We start from the raw sequence: 14597 nt of genomic DNA, 5'->3' as shown, positions 1-14597 counted from the left end.
ATATACAGCTATTACCAGCGATGCCGGTGCCAGATAATGTATTCGCTTTCTGCTATTCTGTCTCAGCCACCACCGCACGGACGGGCAGTTTTCCGCTACGGGACCTGCCGGTCCGTGCGGCGGCCGCCGGTCCTACTGGCGGGACTGCTGGTCCTATCGCCGGCGATGCAGTGCGACTGCTGGTCGAACTAGCGGTCGTGCGGCAGTGTCTGCCGCTGCAGTTCCGCGGCAGGTGACGGTGCCAGAGAATATATTTGCTCTTTCTACTATTCTGTCTTTGTTTCTGTCTAATAAAATATATTATCTCTAATTACCAACACATTATTTCTTATTATGGATTTATTCTGTCTTATTATGTCTTATTATGTCTTAAAGTGTACTGTATAAGAGGATGGGACCAGATTATTGAGAGGGGCGTTTCCGCGAGGCGGGTCTTAACTCAAGCCTGGTGGGTTTAGGAAACACGCGAATTAAATAGATTGATCAATTACAGACAGATGAATCAATTATGATGATAGTGCTTGTGACCTTAAATATGCTGTTAAATCCCCACACTCAGCTTACAAATAAGTACTACAAGGAACATTGAGATTGACAGCTGGTTCAGCCAATGGCTTTACCTGCAGTCGGCGATGACCTGATCCAATAGGTCGACCACTCGGAGCTCCACCTCGTCAAGTTCAGCGCCCGCCTTATCCTCGTGCCGCACTTGTTGCAGGTTCGATTGCTGGGCACATGGAGAGAGAGAGAGAGAGAAACCAAGAGAGAGACTAAGATACAGTATACTGTAGTTTTGTCTGAAACAATGTCGTCAGACAGAGTCAAAGTCAAACTACTGCTCTATGTAACGTGGTGAGGATACACACGTGCACACACATTTACAAGAAGCATATTCAATTATAATGTCACTTGAATGAGCACTTCAAAACAGCACGCATGCAGATAAAACACACAGGCATGCATGCACAAGCGTGCACACATGCACTTCCACAATATCCATCCACTAAATATGCTGTATACAAAGGGTATTTGTCAATACAGAATAGATATTACAGTACAAGTACTTTAATGTATGAAGGCAATAGACACAACCAGGCTCTATAATCGCATGCACAATGCCTCATAAAGCTCGTTCGTTGTTTTGACAAATTGAAAAAATAAATTAAATCAATTTTAAAAAAAAAATACTAAAATGAAACAACTTTCAGTTAGCTTTAAGGTCTTTACACACCGGTGTCATGATGAATAAATGATGTGAAAATGTGTCTGTGAATACTTTGCATCAAACTAAACTACTCATTATAGTTGATGAACATTCATACAGGTTGTTGCCTTTATTTGTGGTGAAAACAACCATTACATAGCTTTATAGTTATGCCCTAAATGACCTGTTATGGTCATTTAGGGCTAGCTCTTTGTGTGTTTCTGGTAACATTATTGTCTTTGAATATATAGACCAGATTCTATAAAATGTCTTCTAAAGGTTTTCTTTTTTTAACACGTTTCTGTCATCACTCACTGGTTCTCAAACTTTTTCATGTCAAGGACCCCCATCATTACAGGTATTTAGGTATTAAGAGCGGGAGAGAGAGGCTGGCGCTCTCTCTGAACGCAACTCAACCCAAACAGGGGCACACACCGGCGATGCATGATGCTTCATTTATACGTAATCTAATCACACAAACACTTTAGACGATTATCGTTTGTCGAATATCATGCATTGTATTTCATTTTTATCACACAACACTTCTTGGAACAGAAAGTGTGGAGAAGGCTTGTGTGGTGAAGTATGAAACTAGCCTGCAATGTACAAACACCAACACCATGACTATTCCATGGATACATACATGCGGTACATGCTTGGTGACTGAGCAACAAAAACATGAGAGACTGAGAAGCTCATGCGCGAATCGAGCAGTTGAGATGCTCATCAAACTACTATGGTCAACACTTCTAAAAGAGTCAATCAAAGGTTAAGGATGAGATCCAGGGAGTGTTACAGCCCATGCTGTTAAATTTAATAGAAACAACACCTCTGTAAGGCAAACCACAACAACAGTTAACAAGTATGCATGGATTTCCCACTGCACTCATCCAGCAGCACAGCAGATGACACTACCATATGTTAGTTTATATGTGAGTTACTGAAATGCATGCTCTCATCATCTGCACACAAAGCACTCAACTCTGTTAGCACACAACACAACTTCTGTAGACAGCTCTGAGTCCCCAAAACTAGTAGAAATGGTGCTTAATTCCAAAACGTTTTGACTTCACAACCTTGCCTCTCGGGGAAGATCACTCTTGAATGTTACAATGTCAAGCAACAGCAGAACAAACTAGACTGCACTCTGTCGAGGTGCCAACTTGCGTCTTGTCCACTCATGGCCATATATGGCCTACTTGTGCGCCAGCAGAGCTAACTAAACTACTCATAGTTGATGAACATTCATACAGGTTGTTGCCTTTATTTGTGGTGAAAACAACCATTACATAGCTTTATAGTTATGCCCTAAATGACCTGTTATGGTCATTTAGGGCTAGCTCTTTGTGTGTTTCTGGTAACATTATTGTCTTTGAATATAGACCAGATTCTATAAAATGTCTTCTAAAGGTTTTCTTTTTTTAACACATGTTTCTGTCATCACTCACTGGTTCTCAAACTTTTTCATGTCAAGGACCCCCATCATTACAGGTATTTAGCTGCGGACCCCCCATCAAAATATGTTGTTCCAGGGACCCCCAGTAGTAAATATTTGAGTTACAAAGGTTTGATTTGAAAATTACAGTATATATTCAAAGATGCGCACACATTTTCACATAGTAGATCTACAAGCTCATATGAGCTTGTAAATCTGCTATTTTTCAATAGCTAAAGTATAAAATAATTCTTATATACACATATCTACATGCACACTGTCTCATCCTACCAGTCTGTCTATGATGGCCAGCAGCATGTTGAGAGCTTCTATCCTGGGTCTGATGTCCTCCCACTCCGAGGACAACACCACCACTGGCTTTATGTTACCCCACGGTAGGAAGTAGTAGTGACACCCTGGAACACACACACACACACACACGCACACGCACGCACACACACACACACACACACACACACACACACACACACACACACACACACACACACACACACACACACACACACACACACACACACACACACACACACACACACACACACACACACACACACACGCGCGCACACACGGTGAGCTTAGATCCGCTATTTCTTATTTTTTATCTTAGATTTGTATCCCACGATTTTGTAACCCATTTTTCACCCAATGTCAATTTTCTACTAATGAAATCCTGGGCGCTACACTCCCTCTACCAACCTGGGGAGAGCAACGGACTGACCTCATGCTTCCTTCTATGCATGAGTTCAAGCTGTTTCTTTACACCTGACAGGGGGGAGTTTCCCCAACTGGACGTAGCAGGTGGAAGGAACACATTATTCCATCCAGTTCATTTCCCCTCCATCAGGCGCCCCAGCTAGCCAGGGCGGAGGCATTATAGAGACCAGGATTATATGTTTTTTGTGAGGGTACCTAACCTACCCCCCGGGGCCACTATTTCCGCTATTTCTGCCAAATGTTCACCTATTTTTTACCACATGTTTGGCCACCTTATTATGACTCATCAGAATAGGGATGCTAGTGTTTACAGTTTAGGCATTTAGCAGACGCTTTTAATCCAAAGCGACTTACAATAAGCAGGTAATACACATCACTATAAAAAGCAAGATAATATTTCAGTAAATTAACAACAACTAGACCTTACCCGTTCAAAGATATGTGCTCCAAGTTACTGTAACTGGTGCATGCGTGAGAATATGTGGGAGCATCATAATGTAAGGAGCAGCCTATGGAGGAGTGTATATTTATGATGGATACAAATAATTTAACAGCAAAATTAGGTGAATAGAAGTATGGGGATGTATGCACTTACTGTCTCCACATAGTTTTTTCCATACCCGTTGGAAGATGACCCGGTGCATGCATGACCCATGAATGCAGAGAGAGAGAGAGAGAGAGAGAGAGAGAGAGAGAGAGAGAGAGAGAGAGAGAGAGAGCGAGAGAGCGTGTGTCTCTTCACTGCAACATTCCTAACTGTGAGAGAGGTGTGTGTGGGGCTATGGGATCCCATGGCCTGGAGGAACGGACCGTAACCCTGACAACAGGCTGAGCTGAACAGGCTGTGCACCATAAAAATGCTAATATACAGCATACGATTTGTGAAAGTGACAAACGGGCTTCACAGTTATGTTAGGTGTGTTCATATGCTAATGGTGATGCGATTTCAGATCAATTGCTCCAGCCACTGAGGAGAAACGCTGTTTCAGACAGACAGACAGACAGACAGACAGACAGACAGACAGACAGACAGACAGACAGACACTCACTCACTCACTCACTCACTCACTCACTCAGACATTCGCAAAATTATAGTATAGATATAACAAATGCATAGAAATATCAATCTAGAAAAACAATAACAAAGGTAGACCACGCACCTAATTAGTAAAAAACTTCTAAAAACCCTATAAAATAAAATAAAATACAATAAAAAATGCTATCTAGCTTCATGTATGGTCATTGGTGGTCACTGAGGGAAGGGGAGTGTTACCATAATGCTATGGGTAGTGTTCATGTGGTTAACACTATTGTCAGCAGTAATGAACTTGTGAACAGGAGTTTGATGTTTATTTGCACACACAAACACATGTAATGTAGTCCCTCCTCCAACAAAAGTGTTGCGCAATTTATGAAAAGACAGCCCAACTGAGTGGGTTAGCAACATGCTACACTTACATACTTATGCCCATTACCTCTAAGTAACATGATATACGGTCATTTAATATTACTGTTAAAGGTTTCAGTGCTTTTGTATTGTATATCAGAATTCTTTATCCTTTTTAGCCTAAATGTATTACTGTACCATGTGCTGTTTACATTTCTGACTAATAAAGTATTCCATCAATCAATCAAAGAACCAATTAGCCCTTCGCTATGCCCCTCCTAAAGCCGTCCTTGTCCAATGCCAAGTTAGCAACAGGTTACTAACGCAGCTGACTTGGCAAGCTGCCATGGCGGCGCGCATCGCTGTACCGCGAGTCTGGCTGCTAGATAGAGATGGGATTTATGGTTCTCTGAAGTGAACCGGATCTCTGAGATCCGTTCCTTTCAAAGAGCCGTTCAAAAGACTGCCTCATTTTAGTTACTGGTTACTTTGTAGATTTTGATTATGATTGTAAATCACTTCCACCCAAATAGGCCTATACATTTTTGCCATTGGATACATTTCTGGCATTTGAAAATAGGTGATCTACAAGCTCACAATGTGTCACGTTGCAATGCATTGTGAGCTTGTAGATCAGCTATTTGCAAATGATTTTTCTACATTTTACTCATTGGAAAACCTGTGAAACAGGACATTCTGCATAATGAGTAGGCTACGTTCTAATATTGGTAGGCTAATTTAAGTACATTTTGATACCAATACTATTTTACTTTTACTCATTAATAAAACACAAAATATTAAGTACATTAATAACATTCCAAACTTGATTGCAGTATTGATATGTTTACCTAAGTAAATATATTTAGTACTTTTCCCAACACTGTTCATTAGAAAGGAACGGCTCCCTACTGTGAACCGAATTATATCGTTCATTTCAAAGAGCCGTTCAAAAGACTCGATTCGTTCGCGAACGTCCCACCCACTCGCTTCCGTGTCACAAACACTGAAACAAAAACAGAACGGATTGCACTGACCTACACAAACCCACTGGAATAATTTAGGAGCACTTCATGAGAAAATATAACTGGTAACACTTGTGTACTGTATGTTAATCTGACTTTAGTATAGGCTATTGTTTTCTTCCTAGACGTGCGTTTGAGGCAGGTTACTTAGTCTGCAGCGGGGTGCTATTGCTGCACGCCGCCATGGCAGCTTGCCAAGGCACCCGCCTTAGTAACCTGTCGCTAAACGTGGCATTGGGCAAGCACGGGTTTAGGAGGGGCATAGCGAAGGGCTAATTGGGGCAGAAAACAATACAACTAGAAGACTATGTTTAACTTTCATTCTGCCTGCAGTGTCCTGCTCTAGCCACTAGGTGTCAGTGTGTGACCTACCATCGAACACGGCCCTGCTGAACTGGGTGGTGGAGGCCAGGGGAAGGCAGGTGTTGTCGAACTTGTTGCCGTAGTTACCGATGCTGACCTCAAACTGGACGGCGTCGTCCACGTCCTGCAGCAGCGTGGCCGAGTAGAATGCTGCGAACAGAGAGAACTTCCTCTTCCTGAGGAACTTCTGAGAGAGAGAGACATAGAGACACAGAGAGAGAGAGAGAGAGAGAGAGAGAGAGAGAGAGAGAGAGAGAGAGAGGAACCCATGGGAAAGTTGGAGGGAATGATGTGATAAAGAACGACAAAGAGAGAAATGATCTCGGTCAGGGGTCATTGATATGATCCGTACGCAGACAAATGTGTCCGTGGTGAGTTTTTGGTTCTCTTCTCTACACGTCATTGTAATGTTCTTATTTTGATCATGAGACCCAATTACCTAATGTCATGTCTTCAGAATATCTACCCCGCTATGGATTAGTAGAGTCCAACGAGTACTAGTCATTCTCAAACATTTTATTTGCGAGAACCCCATTAACTCTGAGAGTGTACAAATGGAACCAAATGCGGGTCCATTTGGTTCCATTTGTACACTCTCAGAGTTAACACACGGTAACTCTGAGAGTGCCTCTGTTCTGGTGATATTATTGTCCGCTCAATGTGTATGTCTTTGGAAAAAATGTTTTTTTTTTTTTTTTACAAAAATGTCCACAACAAGGCAAGCCAACATGGTGATGACCCCTAATTTAGGTCAAATGCAGTGTTGCAAAGTAACTAAATACATTCACGCAAGCGCTGTACTTAAGTAAAGATTTGTCTTTTTCTTGAGTGTTTCCCTTCTTTGATAGTACTTTAAACGTCTCAGCGGTAAATGTTGTATTTCTACTCCACCGTTTGACAGCTTTGGTTTTACTCTAAGTCACAGCGTTTATCAGATTTGGATTATTAATAGAAGCTTCTCTATACATGGGCTATTCAAAAAAATAGCTGGTCTACAGCTGTAGACTTTTCAAAAAGGTTTGAGAATCTTTCAATAATTTTATCACTTTATTTGGAATGCTCTGATATGCTGCTCATCCCTCTATCTCACCTCCACCACCAGCTGGTCGTCAGAGGGTATGTCCTCAGTCTTCTGCTCCAGCTTGTCCACCAGCTTGGTGTTGAGTTCCAACAACACACGACCACGGTACGCCACGCCCTCACCCTGCCAGAGACAACCAGTTCACACCCTTTAGTCAGGAGGATCAATGAATACGATAGTTATTGTAAATAACTTCCAAGTCAGTGGTTCACAAACGGCACAGATGCACACTGGTGTGCTGCGAGAGAAAGTGCAAGTGTGCATAAAGGAATTTGGAACTACACATTATTATTGCAAAAAAGGTTAGGAATAATTTTACTTGTGTATACAACTGTATTACCATAGTAATATCTCAGTACTTTTGTGCACACAAGTTACAAATTAATGTACCAATTTATAAATATATATTTTAGACACTTTAAACTGGTGTCCCTCTTTTAGGCATGCCACATGTCCTTTTAGATGAACTATTCAATCCGGGGACTGCCCATTGGTTCGACCTCCCGTTGCTGTGCTTTTCAACCGTTTTGTGCCCTATAGGCACACCAGTGGGCAAGTCAAAATCTCATGGCACAACTCTATTCGTAACAAAAATTGCAGATCTACAAGCTCACAATGTGCTGCCATGCTATGCACTGTGAGCACATAGACCTGCTGTTATAGCTATTTTTTGGAAAATAAATTTAGTAAATAATGGATTAAAGGTAACATTTGACTTGCCCACTGGTGTGCTTATAGGCACAAAACGATTGAAAACCACTGCACTACAGTATGTATTCTCCAGAAGTCAGGGGGCCTGGGTGTAGTTACCTTCCCCAGGTTGAGGGCCTCATGGGGGTCCGTGAAGGCTGTGAACTCCCTCATGCTGCCATACAGGTTGACGAAGCAGGGGCCAAATGTCGGAAGGAAACCCAGACTGTCGTCCACTGCACCACACAACACGGAGGAAAGACAGACACAAAATGGCCGACCGTCATTTTTAGAAAAGCTGTGTTTTTTGGAAAGAAATGTGAAAATGCATGAGGGGTGAAGCAGATAGTGTTGATAAAGACAAAGTTTTACATTTCGTTCGCTTGGCAAAATAAAAAATAAAAATAAGGAAGTACTTATGTGGCCTATTGGTAGTATGCACAAAAGATTTGGCACTGATTCGGCCAGCGGTTTGCAAGATTAGCGCCCGACACACAGACACACACTCAGACACAGACCCTCTTCCAGACGGATAGACTCCTGCAGACCCATGCTGGAAAACACGTTAATTTCAGACAATTCTGAAATTGAACTGAATCTAAGTTGAAAGATAAAAACACAAAGACAAAAGTATAGCAATGAAAGGATTCTAACACAACTGGCTACATCGCTGCAAAGCTCTTTAACACACAATGGAATGGGGAGAGGAGAACGTACTGAACGACTTCGGTGTCCGAGAGGCCAAGTCATCTGAATGCACAGAGAGGAAGAGGAAGGATGGTGAGAAATAAATGAATCAGAGAGCGGGAGAGAGAGGCTGGCGCTCTCTCTGAACGCAACTCAACCCAAACAGGGGCACACACACCGGCGATGCATGATGCTTCATTTATAGGTAATCTAATCACACAAACACTTTAGACGATTATCGTTTGTCAAATATCATGCATTGTATTTCATTTTTATCACACAACACTTCTTGGAACATAAAGTGTGGAGAAGGCTTGTGTGGTGAAGTATGAAACTAGCCTGCAATGTACAAACACCAACACCATGACTATTCCATGGATACATACATGCGGTACATGCTTGGCGACTGAGCAACAAAAACATGAGAGACTGAGAAGCTCATGCGCGAATCCAGCAGTTGAGATGCTCATCAAACTACTATGGTCAACACTTCTAAAAGAGTCAATCAAAGGTTAAGGATGAGATCCAGGGAGTGTTACAGCCCATGCTGTTAAATTTAATAGAAACAACACCTCTGTAAGGCAAACCACAACAACAGTTAACAAGTATGCATGGATTTCCCACTGCACTCATCCAGCAGCACAGCAGATGACACTACCGTATGTTAGTTTATATGTGAGTTACTGAAATGCATGCTCTCATCATCTGCACACAAAGCACTCAACTCTGTTAGCACACAACACAACTTCTGTAGACAGCTCTGAGTCCCCAAAACTAGTAGAAATGGTGCTTAATTCCAAAACGTTTTGACTTCACAACCTTGCCTCTCGGGGAAGATCACTCTTGAATGTTACAATGTCAAGCAACAGCAGAACAAACTAGACTGCACTCTGTCGAGGTGCCAACTTGCGTCTTGTCCACTCATGGCCATATATGGCCTACTTGTGCGCCAGCAGAGCGTGCAAGTACTGTGCTCGGTGCTGTTCGGTGCTGTCTGTATGTACTTTAAAGCGTAACAAACCAATCAAGGGCACATGAGATTAGACCCACAGGTATCAGCTGTATGTCCAAAACCGTTCTTTTGTATTTATGATTTTAAATAATGATTTAAACTAGTGAAAATAGCCAATCTACAAGCACACAACACCTCGCGGCGCAAGGCGTTGTGTGCTTATTTGCTATTTTCACTAGCTTTGTGCGACAGTCTTGTATGATGAAGCAGGGCTTCACTTAGCGAGAGAGAAAAAAAAATTGGATACACAAGGTTTCTGACTGACAGTGACGATATCATAACCATAAACAGTATACTGCCCTACAGTACAGCCAAAGTGAAGTAACTACTGTATGTTTTTAGACACACTGACTTCTTTTTTGTATCCCAAAAGGTCATTATAGCCTTCGTGATATTGGGGGATAAACATTTACCTCAAGAACAGATTTGTAGGGCAGTATAGTCCAGAACAGATCAGAGCTGGCCAGTCCAGATGTGCCAAGGATCTGAGTTCACTTCAGACCAGTATAAACCAGTCCCTACCGGTACCATCTCAGCAGCCACTCACCGTCTATCTCCCCTCCGGACGCTGAGATCCTGGACATGCAGAGGTTGGCGGTGCCGATGACATCATTGTGACTCGCTCGGTCCCTGGAACCAAGGAAGTGAGAGAGGAACGAGGGGGTGCAAGGCATGCTGGGTAAATCATTGTTTGGGTACCTATTTATTTACGATGGATAAACTAAGGGTTTATTTCTGAAGTGAATGGAACCTATAATGATGAAGACAATTGAAGACGTATGCAGATATATCAGGACAGTGTGAAGTATACTGTAGTACGGTATATCAAAATATTTGAGACTATATAATATTATTACGATATATGAGAGTATGAGGGTACACTACAGTACAGTATATGATAGAAGAAAGGCATTTTATTTCCTCTCCGAATGTGACAGACAGATGAATGAGACAGACAGAGAGACAGAGAGACAGACAGACAGAGAGACAGGTCTCACCAGTCTAAAATCCTGAGCCTCATCTTCTCACACATGGAGGGAAACTGAGGACAAAAGGAAAAAAAAACATGAGTGAGTGAGTGAGTGAGTGAGAGATGGAGAGAGTGTACAGTAAAGCGCAACAGTGGTTGCACACTGCTGTTTTTCCGTTGCGTTTTGGAAATCCGAAATCCGCAAGGCCAAGGAGAGAGAGAGGAGAGAGCAAGGGACCCAGTGGTGACAGTTAAGAGAATCGAAGAAAAAAAATTTACCCTGGTCCGAAAATAAATACAGAACTGGCGGCAGTGTGCAAACGTGATTGACATAATGTGAGGTCGATTTTATTATTTACGGAAAAACGCAGCAGTGTGCAAGACTATTAAGGCCCTTTCCCACTGGGTGCGATAACGATAACCAATATCGTTTTCAATTGAAGTGGATGGCAGCGTCCACACCACAACGATAAAGCCGTCATAATTGATGTGATACGCCCAGGGCAGGAATTTCATGGAGGCCGCCGTTGCCCTTCAGTTTGGCCTTGTGCCCCTCAAACCAATGGCATGACCTGAGGCCACAGTGGCCTTAATGCCTCAGCGGACTGTACCACTTTATCCTCTGTCTCTTTCTGTTCAATATGTAGACACAAGACACCAGTGTCTCTTTCTTGTCATGTACTGTCTTCTGTTGAGATTCTGAAATCTTAACTCCGCCAGACCCCATCTTTAAACCAATACAGTGACTTTGATTGATTCAGGGCTGAGCATGGATCAGATTTCACTGCAGATTAGGTTATCATCCCTAACCCTTAAATTCAAGAAATTCTTTCAATGGACTAAAATCTTGTTTTATTTGATGGCCTTCCTGCCCTGGCATTCGGCCTTTGTGCCCTCAAAAAATGGACAGCATCAAAGTCCAAGAGGCCTTTAACCTAAAATGATGAAATTCCAGGCCTGGATACGCCGACATATCATTATCTTTATCGCGTCCGGTGGGAATGAACCTTTAGTGTGAGTGACTGTACAGTACAGTATGTCTTACCCTGATGGGCATCATCAGACTCTGGTTCCACTGAGGATTGGCGTTCTTCTCTAAGATCCTACTGCAAACCTACGGGAGACAAGATGAAGTGTCACACAGTCAGGTCACTCTCACAGTAAACTGACGACAATAAACATCCCATTCCATTCATTGATTCCTTATTTATTTCATTCTGTTCTACTACCAATCAGTTATATTGCCGTCCATCCGGCGTACCGTCTTGCCAGCAAAGTGCACCTCTACCATGGGGTCCACCAGGTTCTTCCTGTTGGAGTCGAAGCCCAGGATCTGCCTCATTCCATCCATGAATGCATCGTCCACTGGAGAGAGAGAGAGAGAGAGAGAGAGAGAGAGAGAGAGAGAGAGAGAGAGAGAGAGAGAGTGAGAGAGAGAGAGAGGGTTAGGGTTAGGAGAAGAGGGGGTATGAATTATAGTTTCGTTCAAAAACAATGTAGACACCATAATGCACGCGGAGTCGCGGACTGGACACGTGCACGCAAGGACGCAAGGCACACGCACACGCAAGACTCACTCTGTGGCAGGTCCTCTGCTCTGAACACCTTGATGTTGAAGACGGCCCCTCTGAGAGACAGACCAGCAGGTCTCAGGACGTTTCCCTCGATGTCCTCTTTGTCCTCCACACACTCACGCTTATCAGCCTGACACACGTGCACGCAAACACACACACACACACACACACACACACACACACACACACACACACACACACACACACACACACACACACACACACACACACACACACACACACACACACACAACACACAAGTCAAACATCTCAATGTGTAATAGAACACATTCAACCAGTGGCATGAGGATCATTGTTTCCCTCGACGTGCAGTACTGTAGGTGTCAGGGTAGCAGCAATAATGCAGTTTGCAATGTTGTAACATAACAGCTGCCTCCAAGTGTTTCTTTAGGCCAGTGTTGATTTCGTCGACCAAAACTATGACGAAAAATGTTTGTCGACTGCGTTTTTTCACTGACGAAAACTAAATAAAAACGAAATAAAAACTAAGCTGTGATGACTAAAACTAAGACTAAATATATTGACAATTTCGTCAACAAAATAAAAATAGACTAAAACGTTAGGGAGGGACTAGTGCTGAAGAGAGTCATTTTATGTTTGGTTGCTCTCAGGTGTTGCGTGCTGAAAATAGCACACAACACCTGCTCAAGCTCACAACGCGACGCGTTGTGAGCTTGTAGATCGGCTATTTTCAGCACGCAACCAAGTGTAAAATCAGTCATTACGATGTCATCAAGGCCTGCCAAAATACATTTTAGTCGACTAAATCAACTGTAGATTTAGTCGCCTAAAATCTAAAACTAGATACTAAAATACTAAAACTTCTCAGGTGACTAAATTATGAGTAAAACTAAATTACATTTTATTCAAAAGACTAGGACTAAAACTAAATCAAAATTTGCTGTCAAAAACAACACTGCTTTAGGCAAAAGAGTTGGCTTTTATATACGTTTCAGTCTCAAACATGTCTACAGTAGTTTGTTTTTTGGTCAGCCAACACATTCATTGGTACTCTCTCGAGGAGTTAAATGACCACTGAGAATATTGTTGACTGACAATAAAGTTGAACCTTGAATGGCAGGTCCAAATCCTGGCTATATACTTTTCAACACATTGATCCTCATATCTGATCAGTAATAACACTCACCGGGGGATCTATCAACAGAATGATCTTCATATCTGATTACACTCACCGGGGGATCGTCTCCGGCGGCCAACACGAACAGGCTGACCTTGAGATAACCTTTGACCCCCGCTGAAAGGTCATCGGGGTCACTTAGCAGCAGCCACTTCCTTAAGAAGCAGTGTCCTATGGAAGCAGAGAAGAGCATCGTTGTCACCATGGCGACACCATGTTGCCACAGAGAGGACCAGGTTGACACTCACACCTCACACGACACACCTCAGCTCTTATACTCAGTAAACTAATACTTAGATCAGTGGTTCTCAACCTTTTCAGGCCACGACCTCCCAAATAATCATAATTTAACTGGGGACCCCCCAGTCTGACAATGCCTCGCATTGCAAGGCGTTGCGAGCATGTAGATCGGCTATTTATGCCTCTAATATTTGACAATTTGGCCAATGTTTAATTTGTAATTTCAGAAGTATTAAAAAGTCCTTCAATTGTCACTTTAGAAATGTGCTATACACTTAAACGTTATTTTGGTTTGTTTACTGTCGAGTGAGAAAACAGTGTTGCACATTAACTTAACTATCATGGGGACCCCCCAAAATAATTTGGGGACCCACAGGTTGAGAACCACTAACTTAAGTGTCGACTCTGTACTTGGTCCACATTTTTTCCCTGCTACACTAATCTCTGGGACCCCAATCTAAGAACAGTTATATTAGTTAGACTCAACATGATTTCGTCCAATATTTAGATCCCTGGGTGTCCCTGGCTGGACCCCAAATCAAGTTTGGTTTGGTTCTACCAGACTTCAACATCAGTTTAAGCTAGCTTTTCATTGGTGTATACTTCTACAGATTAAAGGTTATGGTGCATCATGGTTGATACTCACTGTGTTCATTATAGACCGTTCCCACATCCAGCTGTAATCAGAAACATCCATGATGGTTATTAGATTATACATTTAGGTTATATGTAGGCTATACAGTATTATGATTCTCATATGAGTCTCACCTGAAAGCACTGATACAGTAGTTATACAACATTCTGGCAATCTGGGATCCTTGGCTTACCTTGAATTCGCCAATCACAGCATCAGTCCTCAGAGAGCGAGAGTCACACACCTGCCATATACGGGGAAGGGATGGTGACATAGACATACATAAGGTGGAAGGAAGCATTAGGGTGCACTCACACATTTGAGGAAGGTGTGCGGCATTCACTTCCATTCTATGGAGGAAGGAAATGGAAGCGGATGTGGCGCAAATGTGTGAGTGCACCCCT

General features: G+C 42.6%; 1 protein-coding gene across 1 annotated transcript in view; it reads right to left on the bottom strand.

Moving 5' to 3' along the window:
- The window catches only part of dysf (dysferlin, limb girdle muscular dystrophy 2B (autosomal recessive)), a gene marked incomplete at its 5' end in the record, with an annotated part of 194227 nt that overhangs the window by 129561 nt on the left and 50069 nt on the right, over positions 1-14597 (bottom strand). The window contains 14 exons of the mRNA XM_080741975.1: positions 621-727; positions 2931-3055; positions 6156-6333; positions 7237-7350; positions 8038-8153; positions 8635-8667; positions 10164-10246; positions 10615-10658; positions 11632-11700; positions 11848-11951; positions 12164-12290; positions 13375-13490; positions 14206-14236; positions 14387-14437. Coding sequence (XP_080598101.1) covers positions 621-727; positions 2931-3055; positions 6156-6333; positions 7237-7350; positions 8038-8153; positions 8635-8667; positions 10164-10246; positions 10615-10658; positions 11632-11700; positions 11848-11951; positions 12164-12290; positions 13375-13490; positions 14206-14236; positions 14387-14437 — 1298 coding nt within the window. The remainder of the gene's footprint in view (positions 1-620; positions 728-2930; positions 3056-6155; positions 6334-7236; positions 7351-8037; positions 8154-8634; positions 8668-10163; positions 10247-10614; positions 10659-11631; positions 11701-11847; positions 11952-12163; positions 12291-13374; positions 13491-14205; positions 14237-14386; positions 14438-14597) is intronic.

This window comes from Nannobrachium achirus (assembly GCF_963921795.1).
Source record: "Nannobrachium achirus genome assembly, chromosome: 14".
NCBI classification, from domain to species: Eukaryota; Metazoa; Chordata; class Actinopteri; order Myctophiformes; family Myctophidae; genus Nannobrachium; species Nannobrachium achirus.
The sequence above is the reverse complement of the archived record's forward strand: the minus strand, read 5'-3'. Positions and strand labels throughout refer to the sequence as shown.